This window comes from Grampus griseus (genome assembly GCF_964374135.1).
Source record: "Grampus griseus genome assembly, chromosome: 16".
Classification (NCBI taxonomy): domain Eukaryota; kingdom Metazoa; phylum Chordata; class Mammalia; order Artiodactyla; family Delphinidae; genus Grampus; species Grampus griseus.
This window is the reverse complement of record NC_139010.1, coordinates 61,929,726-61,945,327: the sequence shown is the minus strand read 5'-3', so window position 1 is coordinate 61,945,327 and position 15,602 is coordinate 61,929,726. Positions and strand designations below refer to the sequence as shown.

General features: G+C 40.4%; 1 protein-coding gene across 2 annotated transcripts; it reads right to left on the bottom strand.

Annotated features, from left to right (window-relative positions):
* Positions 1 to 1,956: 1,956 nt before the first annotated feature.
* Positions 1,957 to 5,639, bottom strand: SFR1 (SWI5 dependent homologous recombination repair protein 1). 2 transcript variants are annotated; one of them, XM_082674270.1, is made up of 4 exons: positions 5,574 to 5,639; positions 4,646 to 4,761; positions 3,629 to 4,039; positions 1,957 to 2,577 (listed from the first exon to the last, which is right to left on the bottom strand). In XM_082674270.1, the coding sequence occupies exons 1-4, from the start codon at positions 5,584 to 5,586 to the stop codon at positions 2,386 to 2,388; spliced, it is 732 nt and encodes a 243-aa protein (XP_082530396.1). In that variant the 5' UTR covers positions 5,587 to 5,639; the 3' UTR covers positions 1,957 to 2,385. The 2 variants fall into 2 exon arrangements, with proteins under 2 accessions (XP_082530396.1, XP_082530397.1); XM_082674271.1 differs by lacking the exons at positions 4,646 to 4,761; positions 5,574 to 5,639 and adding an exon at positions 4,537 to 4,617.
* Between the last annotated feature and the right edge of the window lie 9,963 nt (positions 5,640 to 15,602).

The window sequence follows — 15,602 nt, the reverse complement described above, 5'->3', positions numbered from 1 at the left end:
TGCTACTAAGGCAAGGCCACAAATTTCGCTGGACAGTGCTCTGTGGATTCCCAGGTCTTAACAGCCTGTTTCGTTTCTTAGTGTCTACCCTGAGTGATTCTGGCAATGCTCCTTGCTTGAATGCCTCAGCTTTGAGGCATAGAGTGGAGGTTAGCAAGAGCCTCTTGCCCCCAAGCTGTATTCTAGTAGCAGCACTTTCAACAAGAGGCATCTTCTGCTTTGGGGTTATTGGCAGGTGCTTTGGAAGGGCACATGGGTCATGGAACCCAGTCCTCTCTCTTGATATGTTTATGGTACTGATTCCTCTCAGCTTCTGCTGAACTAAGAGCAATTATATTTGTATTTTTATAGCCCTTTAAGGTATTATCTATATTATCAAGTAGTAATATATATAATTAATTGGGTCAAACATAACATGGTTATGAGCTCTGTTGCTGGGTTGCTTGGGTTCAAATTCTAACTGTCACTAAATAACTACTTAATCTTAAAATTTCCTCATCTTTAAAACTGGGATGTTGATAATTGTAAAACTCAAATGAGTTAACATACTTTTAAAACTGGCACAAAGCAAGTGCTAAGTGTTAGCTTTCATTTTAATGAATAAAAATAATTCTTATTCAGTAGTTCTTAATAAATATATCCTATTAAATGGAGGTGAAATTCAATAGAAATTATTAAAAAGGGGACTGCTTCATGGGCACCCCTAGGCCCCAAACTCTCCCATAAGCCCCATCCATACTCCATGATCCACCTCCTCTTGTAGAAGTGCTCACTGAGCTGTTGGAGCCCTCAGCACCTAGCCAATGCCTTAGAAATCCCCATTGCTATACCACCAACTGCTCCCCAACTCTCCCAAAACCAGAGTCCCATTGATGCTGTAGTTCCCCCAAACGGACGTGTAAGGGTGACTCCAGGGGATGTGCTAGTCAGTAATGGGCAGCTGCAGTCAAATGCTGGCAACCATCACCAGGGAAACTTCTCCTGCCACATTTAGGACCTCTGGCTGAGCAGCAAGAAGCAGTGGAGGCTGGTCAGCACAGCTTCCCAGGGATGCCCATCTGGGAATCCCAGAGCCAGGGAAGGCCAGTCCTCTTGGGTTCACAGAAGCCAATGACAATGGCAGTGTTTAGAAGGCAAGAATTGAGGCCGGGGTGAGGGGTAGGTTACTGGCATGGGCATTAACAATTAGAATGCATGCAAGAGCAGGGTCTTGATATGCCAACATTAATAGTCTGTTGGATCACGGGGAAGGACTGGGCTGAGAGTAAGGAGCAGCTGGGGGCGGAGGGGGGAAGCTTAGGGTAGTGGCTGCTTAGCAAGTAGTAGGGAAGTACTTTTCTTTTAAGATTGGGGGAAAAAAAAAACCACAACTAAGTAAAGCTGTCTCAGCCCTTAAAAGGACCCAAGAGACTGGAAACCAGAACCAAGAAGCCACTGACCCACAAAGTTCTCTCTCCGTCATCTCTGCCTTCCTCTGTAAGGGCAGACTTAAGCACACCAGCTTTTCTGCTTTCAAGTTCACATACAACAGCTCCAGCCACAAAAAGAGATGGGCTTTCTTTTCTTGAGCTCAATTCCGAATTCTCAAGGACTGGGATGCTTGGGTCCATCTATGGCCAGGATGACAGATAACGTACAACATGGCAGCCAGAACCCCAACCCAGTGAAGGTGGGTTTCTGACTGAGGAGTCACTGTTAATGGAGTAGATACGCTAGCTTTGACCTATTTCACAGATAAAACTAGAAAGGTAGATGAATGTAAAAGGCCCCGTATGCCGTGATGCCCTGAAGTGGGTGGTGAGGACATGTGGTTTTATAAGAAATAGATGATCACTTCACTAACCGAGATGACGCATACAAGTAACAAACTTGAAGAGACAGAAACTAATGTAATTTTGAACACATGAGTTTACCTGCTAGACCATCCAGATGGAAATATGTGGTAAATGGGTGGAAACAAAGGAGAGGCATAAACTTAGGAGAGGCAGGCATTTTCAGACAAGTTTCGGTTGAGACATTCACTAGATGGACTGTTTTTTAACATTTAAAATAAAACTTTTACCACAATAAATAGAACAATGTATTAAAACTCACTTCCACAGTTGTCCAAATTATTTTTTTAATCATGATTTAATTTAAAAAATTTTTTTCACCTTTAACTGTCAAAACTTTTGCCAAAGTTTTCTTTGGCAAATTTATTCAAAACACTAAATTTTCATTTTAGAACTTAGTTTATACTTATATAACAAAGGCCCTAAATTGATCCAGGTTCACCAGGATACCTTTCTCTAAGCCCTAATGGTTTACATCTTCCTTTTAAAATGTATAAATATCTTTTAATTACATTGTCATCCACGAAGACATTCTGGAGAAAAAAATTATGAATTAAACACCTATAAATTCTTCTTCATTTCTGTTATAGTGTAGCAATTTATCATCTAACCCATAGTGGTCTATCAGCTGAGTAAGGCTTAGTTTCTTGTTCTCCTCAGACATAGCTGACTGCAGCTCATAAAGCAACAGCTGGCTACAGCTTCTCCACTTCTTTATTAACATCTGTAACTGAGACAGGTCATTCTGAAACAGAAAAAAAAAAAGACATAAATGTGTGTCAATAACTAGACAGCCATCCTAACTTACTTAATGAAAGTTGTCAAATCAGTAGATGAGTAGTAGGTTTAAAGGGTAACACATTTGGACATAAATGGGACTTCTACCCAGGAAAAAAGTAGGATGGTTTTAAGTAACTATCACTCAAATTGAGTTCTATGGCTGTTTTGTTTGGTAGAAGCTCTGGGCTATCCTTACCCTCAGAGAAAAATCGAATCATTAAATAGGGCAAAACTATGTAAAGAAGCAACAATATGGGTTAAAAAAAACAATCTACTTTTTCTACCACAGCTGTAGTTTAAAAAATGATATTCAAATTAATATTTTTCAATGTCACTATCTCATAAAACTCAAGTAGTTATATTTAGAGAAGTCCTAAAAATTCAAGAGAGCAAATAAGATACAGTATTCCATCATTTATGACACATTGCTGGGGAAGAAGGCGCAATTGCAATATACATGACTGATCCAGGTAAGTAAGGGTCATCTTCTTCCAAGTGCCCAAATTCTATTTTCTTCAACCTTATCTGGGTTGAAATCTAAAATCTAATATATATTTGTTGTTTTCTTAAAGAAAATGCTCGGACTATTTTAATAATTTGTTACACATAATTGAATAACAAAAGATCATTACTAAAATTACTTTTCATTGTACTCTGTGGTCCATTTTTAGCTTTTTTTCTCATTCACTGTCACTGTTGCTTCTGTTCTCATTGCCACTTGCAGCTAACATTTGAAGCTTCTAATACTGCTGTGGGCTGGAAACTAGATAGAAAGCTTCAACTGCATATGAAATAAGGGCTGGGACTTTTAAAAGTTATACCTGGTGTTTAGAGGCCTCTTCTGCTCTACTCTAAATCTATGACATATTTGAGTTAAAGCTGTTGGAAGCCAGGTTTCTGGATACTTGGCTTACTTCTTCTTATGCTAAAATAAACTTTTCTTTTTGAAATACTTTCCTACCATTTATCTAAAAATAAAAAAATTAATTAGGCAATGGTTCTGAAATTCTTCTTACCTTTGATCTATACATTTTGACTAGTTTTAGCCTCCGAAGAAGTTCTTCTTTCTCCTGAATCTGCTTCACCAATTTTGCTTTTTCTTTGTTTAATCCATGTTTGGGAAGATTCTCACTCATAAAGTCATTCTGGAGATCACTGCATGACTCAGAATCAAGTGATTTAGATGCACATGCATTGATATTCTTGAAGGTATTTTTCAAATATGTACTTTCTTCAAATTCACTGTCTATGTGTTTAAAATTTTCTTGAAATTCCAAACAGTTTTCTTCTGTTGAAGGTGCTGGTTTCTCTGAAAAGGTCTGATCATTTTCTTCACTCTCTACTTTAAGTCGTTTTACCACACCATAACAAGAATTAAATGAAGATCTAGTTTTCCTTAATCGTTCCCTAAGGGTTGCACTCATAGGCTGAAAAAGGCATCAAACGTTAATAATGTTAATCAAGACTTGATATAAATAAATCTACTAGAAATCAAGACCTTACGTTTCTATGGCAGACACCACTAGATGACTTTCTGTCTCCATATATCTAAAGTAACCATCACAAAATATCTTTAGTTCCTGTAAGCTCCACTAAGTTTTAACCCCTTTTTATATTAGCAGAGCCGGCACCCTTCTAAAACAGTGCTGAAACACTTATCTCAGTAATCACAAACATTTGTTCAGCAACTGTCCCAAGCCTGACATGGTTAGGTGCTTCAGAGTTACAAATTAAGGAAACGACCTGGATCTTTCCCCCAAAGACCTTCATGATGTCAGATTCAAACTTCCTGTTTGGAATGCTGTAAAAACTTGAACTGAAACTAAATGAAAATAATTGGGTCAAGATGAAAATTTGAGGGGAAGGTCCAATACATTATCTAAGGGTTAAGACCTAAAATTATGTTAATAAAATTTTTACTTACTAATTTACACATTACGTTAACTGACAATGTTCAGTAGACTTGAAACCACCATTGCCACAATACTTAGAAATATAGACTAGATCCACTGAAAGAACTAAGATTTTCATACTTGTTTTCTTGAACTGCTTGTACGAGGAGACGGTGGATTGGCACCAGCCTGTGGAGTGCTAGGTAACAGCACAGCTGAGGCTGATGGACTTTCCATCTTGAAATCTTGCTTTACTTCTAAAAAACAAAAAATAATCACAAAACGGAAATCAAATTAACCCACACCTCTATATATTCCTTAATTTTTATCAAAGAATTTTTTATTGTTTTACATAACATCACCAAGTAAGCCAGCCAACTTCCTTCTTTCACTTAGTTGTGATTCATTCTTCTTTTTTTTTTCAGTTTTCCATTTACTTTCCTAAATCGGATTGTGTTGCTCATTATGGTGACTACTAGTTTTTTTCATGACAAGTTAACTAGCTAGCATCTCATATGAACAACTCCACATTTGTTTTTATTGACGGATAAAATCTGACAAAAATCCTCAAAATCTGACATATTCGGGGGGGTGAGTTGGATAACAACTTTGGATAGTCAGGAATTCTTTCATTTCATTACGCCAGCTTCACAATGAAAGGAAATGTAACTGAAATCTTGACTCAAAAAAAACATAGACCTGTCACGCTACCCTAAATCCTAAAGGCTGTGTGCCTAAAACAAATGACCCTCCAGGCCTGAGGAACAAGAAGCCCAAGCACAGGTAAACTTCCTCCTGTCTGCATCGTTTTCGATTAAGCAGCTAAGAGACCCTGAAAAGGAGAGACTGAAGTTTGCTTCTCAAACAAAGGCCATGAAACTTTACCGGGAAAAATACCACAGGGAGTCCTCCCTCCCCTCCCGCCACTACAGCAAGCCCTCGAGAGACCCCAGGCCTGAGGTGGAGCTGAGAGGTTCCCTGACCAGGGAAAGGGAGCGCAACTCGACTCCCCACCCAATCCCCGAAGAAGTCCAGTTCTCAGACGCCCACTCTATGCCCAGCACGCTACCTCTCTCCGCCATCCCCGGAGAGCGTAGAGAACTAACCCAGCGGCTGCCTGCAGCCGGGAGTCTGAGAGGCGGGGCCGCCCGGGAGGCGGAAGAGACCCGCGATTGGCCAGATTGACTGACGCGCGCAGCTCCACTCAGCCCGGCGCCCGGAGCGGCGGGACTGCGCGCGCGCGGCCGCGAGCCTCCGCAAGGGAGCGGGGCGAGGCCGCGCGGGAGGGGCCGAAAAGCGTGATTGGCCAGGTTGACCGAGGCGCGTAGCTCTGCTCCGCCCAGCGCCCGAGAGCTGTGGGACTCCGCGCGTGCGCGCGCGCGCGGCCGCAATCCTTCGCAGCGGTCGGGCGCTCTCCGAAATGAGCTTAAAACGAGTAACCGATTCCGGGAGGGGCGCGCTTTTATTCACGGCTTCCCCTCCCTCCTCTCTCCTTGCTTCGACTTCCCTTCCTACTTCCTAGTTTTTGTGTGTTTGTGAAGGACGCCTGAGAATGCCCCTCCCGTTCTCCTGGCTCCCGTCAGTCCCTTCTCCGCGCTCCCCCCAGCAAAGGCCTTTCCTCAGACTTCCTGGGACCCAGAGCTGCGCGGCGGGCTGTGTGTTAAATTTACAGCTTGTGAACTCCAAAGGCAGAGACCACGAAAGAGCAGCGCGGCGTTCAATGGCCTGTTGACAGTCAAACACGTTAGCAGTCTCTCTGAGAGCCCCGGCGGATGCAGTTGAGCTCTTTTGTAGCCTTCGTTGCCGCAAACTGCGGTCCCGCCACGGGTTTTCTGCCGGATCTACCTCAAAAGTTAGATTTCTTAGCTTGGCTTCGAATCTTGTCAAATCTGAGAGAAAATGTAGCCCAAGGAAATCTGTTATGGTGCAACACAGGATGCAGAACAATCACTTAATAAGATTGGGTTGGTCCAGAATTGGGGTGATTGAGGCAGATAGGGCCCTGGCTGAATACTGGGCAGCGGCATCCTCAGTCTAAAATAATCCTCCTCGTTTCCTGTGTGGTGATGTTCCGTTGCTGTGCAACAACAAAGTTAACTAAGTTGGAGCCCTGGGTTTAGGAAAAGACAGTTGAGTAATTTCTGAGTCGCGTGGAAGTTGGGAATTTTAACGGGCCAGTGTTTCGAATCCCAGTGAATGGCCATTTTAAACGTTGAGCCTGTCTTTTTACTAACATCTGATAGTAATGGCTTAGAGGTAGCTAGGATCCAGAAGGAATTCACTGAGTGCTAAACAGTGGGATGTAAATATAGAACCTGAAGACAACCTAATACAGTGATTAAGGACATAAATGTTGGAGTCAAATTGCCTAGGTTCAAATCCCAGCACCAACATTTTGTGTGCTTTGTAAGGTAGTGTCGCTGTGCCTCGGTTTCCTCATCAATAAAGTGGGGATAATATTATCAACCTCGTAGGGTTTGGAGAATTAAATGAGCATTCATGACAGGCAGTGAAAAGCAGCAGTAGGTATCTAAGAAGCACTCGATAGTTATGCTAGAGATGCAACTATGTTCACCATTCCCTAATTGATCTAAAGGAATGCATCATATAATCCTTTCACCCCTTCACTTACCTCCCCAAAAAAGGCCACAGATTTTTTTAAAAGATGCTGTGATGTGTAGGACACCTCACCACGTAAGCCATAAATAGCAGAAGACTTGGAGCTTCCACATATAATTGATAATATATTCTGATCCTTCTAAATTTTTCAAAAAGTATGTAAATTAATCTCAAGGAATTTACAAAATGAGAGAACTCATGATTTTGTGATACAGGTGTTACTCACCTCAGCAAGCCCCAGGTCCCAGTCTGTACAATTATTTCTCCCTTTACTCATCCATTGGCATCAGTTACACTGGAAAAAAGCGGAGTGATTTGTCCTGAAGCATAATGCACACTCTGCATATTCTTTACACTTTGGGTTGGGTTGTTTTTATGATTCCCTAAAATAAGCTGCTCCAAAAGCCTTTTATCATTATAACCTAAGCTTAGAGCTGTGTTTTTGCTGGCTCCATAAAGGAAAACAACATCTTGCCTAGCAAAAGTTCTGACTTGCTTATTATGTGAACTGGTATATTATCAGGGATTGTTTTAGCCAGATTTTCAGAGAACTTCAGAACATGTACTCAGAAGAACCTGTATTTCAGAAATGTGCATTTGTTGACCTACATCTCAGACTTTCACGTGTTGTTAGAATTGAATGATTTTCCCAAATACAAGTTTGCATTTTACTTACACCCATTATGTACCAAAATGGAAACATACCTTTCACTCTCAATTTAGTGTAAGGGATCTGGCATATAGCCCCTATAGTTTTCATTGTACCTTTAGATAAAGCCTAGCCACCATTTCCATGTCTTTAGGAACTTGAAATCTACTGGCCTATTAGGAGTTTGTTGTTTCTGACACATGACATTGTATGTTTCATCTGAAACTTTTTTTAAATGTGTTTATTTTATTTTTGGCTGCGTTGGGTCTTCGTTGCTGCGCGCAGGCTTTCTCTAGTTGCGGCGAGCAGGGGCTACTCTTCGTTGTGGTGCGTGGGCTTCTCATTGCAGTGGCTTCTCTTGTTGCGGAGCACATGCTCTAGGCGCGCGGGCTTCAGTATTGTGGCACGTGGGCTCTAGAGCGCAGGCTCAGTAGTTGTGGCGCACGGGCTTAGTTGCTCCACGGCATGTGGCATCTTCCTGGACCATGGCTCGAACCCGTGTCCCCTGCACTGGCAGGCAGATTCTCAACGATTGTGCCACCAGGTAAGCCCCCATATGAAACTTTTCAGGCAGGGGAAAGTACTGCCCCAGAGAACCAGAAGGCAAGGACTCTTTACTCCACCATAGAGAATAATTTGGGCAATAGAATTCAATGATAATAGTAATTAATACTAACCTAAGGCAGGCTTTCTCTGTTTTTAACTTTCTTCAGTACACAAGGCTACTATTCACCACTTTGTTATTCATCAGGGTGTGGTAAAATGCTCTTCCGTTCATTCTTGTCTGTGATTATTGTTGGTGGGGTAATGACGTAAACCTAATAACCTTTATGAGGGTTTTTTCTTTTTTAATAGCAAGAAGGGAATAGTGAATAGTGTCTCTCTCCCTATCTCTCTCTCTCTGCCCCTCTCTCCATACAACCAAGCATACACACAGGCACACGCTTTCAAGCCACAATTTAAAATTTTATGGCAGTAATTTTTGTGAAAATTCTTAGCTTTAGCATTACTTTAAAAATCTTAACAGTAATCTCAGGATGACCTAAACTCCATTCCATTGACTTTTCTGTATTGATAGGTAGTATCCGTAGCTATTTTTAAAGCAATTTAAAATATACATACACACTTTTAAAACTGGAATTAAAATCCACTTGGGTGAAGAAGAGCTATATAAAATCCACATGATTAAGTTGATTATAAAGTCCATCAGGACAAGTTAAACTAAATCTATAACACTCACAAGAAAGTCTACTACATTCTCTCAACTGGCTTTCAATATTTCTAATGACACTGATATGTAAGTTGAAAATCACCTTCAAAAACTCTTCTCTACGTTTCTCTTGCCATGAATTCAAATCTCATCCTATAGACCTATCCATGGTGAAGAAGATGTAGTTTTAGTCTCTGTCATCTCATAAATTTCCCTTTGAATAACTGACAAACTCATTCTGTTTTTTTCTCTATTACCTAAATATTTCATATGGAATTCTACAGTGTAATTGGCTCACTTGTAAAGACTGTGGAAGACTTTGTTATCAAAAAGTGACCTTTGAGGGTAAACTGTTTAATATTTTTAGTCAAGTTAAACAAGAAAGGATTTTATTTTCAACTTCAAGGTGAAAGAGCCCTTGACTTAGCTATTAGGCATACCTGTGAGGTTTCCTCACTGAGCAGGATGGCTACTTCGAGCCTGGAGATAAGGGGAGGGTCAATGATGAAAACCTGTTCACCACCAGGTAACCAGAAAGTTGATCTGGGAACTAATATTGAGGGTAATATACTGAACAAGAACCTAAAGAACTCCTTTCACCTGAGTTCCTATCCTTTTATTCTATTAGACCTGGCATTTCATCAAGTCCATTAGAGACTAGAGAAGTAAGAGTATCTATGATTCACTGCTATTAGTGGGGTGTGTTCTCTTGGAGAAGAATAGAGTGATTCAGGTCAGATTAATAACGCAGTGAGGAAGGCGGTAGGATGTGGGTGAGTGGGAGGGTCATGGCAGAAGAGTTAGATGGTGGGAAAGTAATGGTAATAAAAGTATTGCTCAAGGCCACATCTTTCTCAGATCCTTTATTAACTCAGAAATGTCATTTGGAGAAAAAAGGCAATAGATGTCAGCAAATCCTTAAGCAACAGAACATGTCTTATAATCATCTTTAACAACCTGAAGTTTGAGAGGTAGCAACTCCCAACATAATTTCACAGTGTTGAAACCTTTTTGAAGTGCTAGCAAGAAGTCAGTTCAGTGCTCTAGCCTCACGTCTCATTACTGTTTTGGTCTTGAGAATATGAAAGGTTTCTTTTTGGTGATGCTTTTTTAAAATGGGGGAGTAAGAATGTCTATTAGTACCAATAAAATAAGGAGTTAAGATACCATTCTACCATATTCTAGGACACTACTGATCTTTTGGCTTCTGCTCTTCCACACCTTGGCAAAGTTTGATGATAAGAACAGTAGTAGAGTGGATCTGTGCATTAGCCTATAACCAGGAATTTTCTGGCCCAGTTCAGGATCTAAGAGCTAGACTGAAACTTAATCCCTTCCCACCACTCCCAAAGGCAACATAAAATGTTTTCATCAGGGACCTTTATGAGCAGTACCAAACCCACTGAATGCTAGAACCCCCGACCAAGAGGTCTGACCCCCCCGGGGTGGATCCCTTGCAGAGGCATGGTCAGAGGTGGGGAAGGCGGCTTGAGCAAAGGTACCTCTTCCTTGATCCTCTCCCTTTCCATCTCCAAGATCATGCCTAGTGCCCATTAACCCCACACTGTGTCTAAATTACGCCACTAGTCAGTGATATCAACATTACCCACCTCTCCACCTCTCTGGCTCCCAAGAAATAATGTGTGAAGTTTAATGATGATGCTGGTGGCCCACACTTGGCAAATGATATCACTGTTTTTTTATAGTGAAAATATATCTTTCCCATGGAAAAGAAGCTCTTGGAAAAGAAGCATAGAATGCAGCCTACATTCACCCTCACATGGTTCTCCAAGACTTCACTCAGCTATTTAGACTTTGTTAACAGGCGATTAAGACAGATAATACTTTTCCTTCGACAATGAACACCTTTAGCTCGAACTCTTCCCAACACTTCCACCTCCCCAAATTTCCCCTTATGTGTCACTCTGGTTATTACTATAGCAGCTATCAAGTACCGATATCATCTCAGTTATTTTTCACTTTTTGTAAGTGACTAGCTCTGAGTCAAATTATACTTTTCTTATGTCCACTTTCCAACTTTTATCTTTTTTTTTTTTAATCAAGAGAAGTTTACTTAATTTTTGCCAGTACTCCACAGTACATGGGAACGTTGGCTTACTCTATCTCCATTGTACTCTTTACTCTCTTTCTCACACTTTTTTATAATGTGTGAATCTATGCCCTTTTATGAATGCTGGATATTGAAAACTCAACCTCTATGCTGCTGAAGATCTGCTGTGAGAGGAATTCATACCAAGTGCAGGAATAACACTCACCAGCAAAGACGGTCTTCTTGACTTTTGAAAGCCTGTCATTTGGCAGATAGCATCCCTTGATATCAGAGAACGCAGATTTGGGTTTTGGAGGGCAGAAAACTAATCACGTCCACATTTGTTAAGCAAATTCCTAAAAAACTATAAACTATAAACCACCCATAGGTTAAAAACAAACATACAAACAAACATTGCATTACTACAGGTTGGCATTATCTGAAATGCTTTCCTAGCTTAACTCTGGGCCACTGAAATAGGGTATTTTGAACCTGCATGTGCAAGTTTAAGATTTTTGTAAAGCTGCCAGATCTTTAATATAAAAACAATTAGCATAAAGCTTGTGCAGTTAAGCTGCCCCAAGAGGAATGAGTTGGAATCTTTGGTAAGATGCTCCTCTTTTCAAAAAACAGTATCCCAGTGCATGTTATTTTCACTCAGAGCTATTTTCCTCAGGTTTTGAAGGTATGTAAAGCTGATTTTGTTTCATTCCAATAATTGTCTACAGGGATAGCAATTTATTTTCAGCCACTAGCTTTTAGGATGACTCAATCAACCAATTTTACCCACCCATACAGCCCTGTCTGCTATGAATACACTACCAAAAAATACACTATTTTTTGCTGGAGAGGGTGTGGAGAAAAGGGAACCCTCCTGCACTGTTGGTGGGAATGTAAATTGATACAGCCACTATGGAGAACAGTATGGAGGTTCCTTAAAAAACTAAAAACTGAACTATCATATGACCCAGCAATCCCACTACTGGGCAAACCATAATTCAAAAAGAGACATGTACCACAATGTTCATTACAGCACTATTTACAATAGCCAGGACATGGAAACAACCTAAGTGTCTATCGACAGATGAATGGATAAAGAAGATGTGGCACATATATATAATGGAATATTACTCAGCCATAATAAGTAACAAAATTGAGTTATTTGTAGTGAGGTGGATGGATCTAGAGTCTGTCATACAGAGTGAAGTAAGTCAGAAAGAGAAAAACAAATACCGTATGCTAACACACATATATGGAATCTAGAAAAATGGTACTGATGAACCTAGTGGCAGGGCAGGAGTAAAGACGCAGACATGGAGAATGGACTTGAGGACACGGGGTGGAAGGGGAGGCTGGGATGTAGTGAGAGAGTGGCATGGACATATATACACTACCAAATGTAAAATAGATAGCTAGTGGGAAGGGGCTGCATAGCACAGGGAGATCAGCTCCGTGCTTTGTGAAGACCTAGAGGGGTGAGATAGGGAGGGTGGGAGGGAGGCTCAAGAGGGAGGGGATATGGGGATATATTCATACATATGGCTGATTCACTTTGTTGTACAGCAGAAACTGACACAACATTGTAAAGCACTTATACTCCAATTAAGATGTATAAAAAATATATCTATTTTTATAAAAGATTACAGATTACTAGGCTTGTTTACTCCATACTACAAATTATTCTGTAGATTTAACCTGGGTTTTGATGTCCAAATAATAGATCAAACACCACAAAACCTGGGCCCACTTAATTAGGGCTAAATTCTGAGAAAATCATAATTTTTTCCTTAACAAGAAATGCATACTTCATGTTCTAAAGACCTTTTGATATAATTGACTAAAAAGGATTATGGAAGTTCATGATTCTATGATTAACATTTTATGATATAAATATGCATTTAGTAGATATACGTGTACTTTCTTAGGGCTGATAGAGTATTGTAACAATCATGTTAAACTTGATTGTATCTTGTAAGTGAGATAAACCACATTTTACCGTAGGTGAAGTTTTAAATGAGTAAGGCTGTAAAGCCACAGACCTCACCTACTTGACTTTTCTTTGGCCTTCCAAACCCTTTCTTTGCTGATTTTTGTTGCTGTATACAGTGAACTGGAATTGGCTGTGGTCACAAATTGTGAAGGTGAGGTTGCTTAAATCTGTACTAAACATGACATAATCATGGGTTGTCAGTTTAAATTGGGGAAAATTGGGAAGCCGCTTGGGAGTTTCATTTAAATACAAGTTTTGGTGAATACATTGATGTTTACAACTTTTTTTCTCTTACTGTAAGTTCTCAACAAATATATTTTGAATGGATAAATCTAAGGATGGATGGATTATTTAATCAGTAGCTCAAAAAGTGAGAATTCCAAACATGATAAGAAGAGAGAGTGACAGTGTAGCAATCCAATAGAGGCAGGGACGGGGAATATTAAGGTAGAATAGTGACAACAGTGTGAATGTATTGATACTTAATGTTACAGAACTGTATACTTAAAACTGGTTAAAAGAGTAAATTTTGTATTATGTATACTTTACCACAATCCCAAAAACAATCTCCAGGGAAGAATATTCTCTGGCATAACTGATATCCATATTGAACAGCCTCTCTGAGGGGAAAACTGTTCCTCAGATCTAATCTACACCTTTCAGCTTCCTGTCTTATTATTTCTTATTGTTGCTTCTGTCATTGGACCAGAAAGGCTACTTGGAGACAAACACTAAGATGTGCTCCCTTTCTGGGTGATGCCACCAGCCCTCTTTGGAAATGGTGCCTTTGAGTTGCTGTATTCACAATGGGATGGGTTTCAACAGGCTTGTCTTTTCTGCCCCTTAATCCATCCTCTTGTGAAAGGCAGCATAATTTTCAGTCTGTGTAGCCAGGGAATAGAGTAAAGGTTAAGTCAGGTTCATGGAAATCCACCCATAACGTCAGTTTCGGGGAAAGGAGTCAGGTAGTGCAACAAGAAATGAATATATGTTGGGGTGCTTCAAAGAACGCTAATTCTATTAAATCTGCTAATTGTGCTTTATACCAGTAGTACCACCTCTGGAAAAAGTAGAGAAATGTGAACCTTTCAGGGACAACATAAGAAGTTAAATAAGTTTTATTTACTTGAAAAACTGAGATTACTTTTATTTTTCCCCATTTATTCATGTTATTTGCCTAAATATGTCTTGTACCTCACTCCTCCTCTTCAACGTCACTGCCACTGCCCAAGCTCAGTCTGGCCTGGATGCCTTCAAGAGTCTCCTGACACCTAGACTTGCGCCTTGCTTTCTCTGTGCATCTCATTTCCCAGGCCATCTGTTCTCTATATTACTGCCAGGATGATCATTCCAAAGATCTTAAAATCTTCCAATGATACCCAAACCTCTTCATGATAAAATCCAAACTCCTCACCAAATCACTTAAACATACTTTTCCAGCTTGACCTGGTGCCATTTCTCAGCACACACCCTGCACACAAGCCTTCTCGAATCATGTGCTCGCAGTTCCCATAACAGGCCGGGCTCCTCTCCTCCTTATCATCTAGCTTCGTTCTTCTGCCTAGAAAACAGAGGCACATGTGTATGCATGCACACACGCACACCTACGAACACATACATGCCTCCATCTGCCTGATTTCTACTCCCAACTGAAGACTAGGATCAAGGGTCATAATCCCCACTCCATCTCACTTCCTTCCCATTGGCCCACGTTCTCCTTTTTCTCCCCCTCCCTCAAGTCTTCTACCTAGAGTTAAATGCTTTTCCTCTTTTACAGCACCCTGTAGGTATCATAATACACATTTCACCATGAGCTATTTGAGAGTAGAGACCATGTCTTTGATCTCTGTATCCCCAGCACCTGCACAAAAGACTTAGCAGATTTTGGTGGGTTCAATTGCGAGATAAAGCGCTAAGGGTACAGGGAAAGTGCTTAGGGAGTTCCCAGAAGGTTGAGTCAAGGAAGGCTTCATGGGAAAAAAATGGTATATGAACTATATATTATTGTCTTCACAACAATCCTGATAGAATCTTCCTTCTTACTTTTCAATCAACACCTCTTTTTTACAACTAATTCTGTAAAATATATTCTACACGTATATAAAACCTGATTACAGGACACAGATACTCCTTGTGTAATACAGTGATAGATTTATGACTGAAAAGTTTTCAAACACCAGATTTAAGGGCTTATTGACAGGCTTACAGAATACAATGGGTTGTTATTTTCCACTCTTGTTGCTATATATTTGGTCATGCAGGATGCATAGGTAGCAGTTAAGAGAATGGATAGTGGAGTCAGACATACCTGGGTTTAAATCTCAACCCTGCCTTTATAGGCCATGCTAATGATAACCTCATTAAAAGTGTTTCCTCATGCTATATCCCATGGGTAATAATATCTACTCCATTAAACCTAATGAAGCAGATAAAGTGCTTAATATGGATATTAACATATTAACACTGAACATATGGTCGTGGAGGTGGTGATTACCTTAAAGCAAGGATAGAGGCAGGTGGCAGGGGCAGTACAAGAGAGCTGCTTGATGAGGGAACTTTTCTTATCCCTTTCATTTAGCC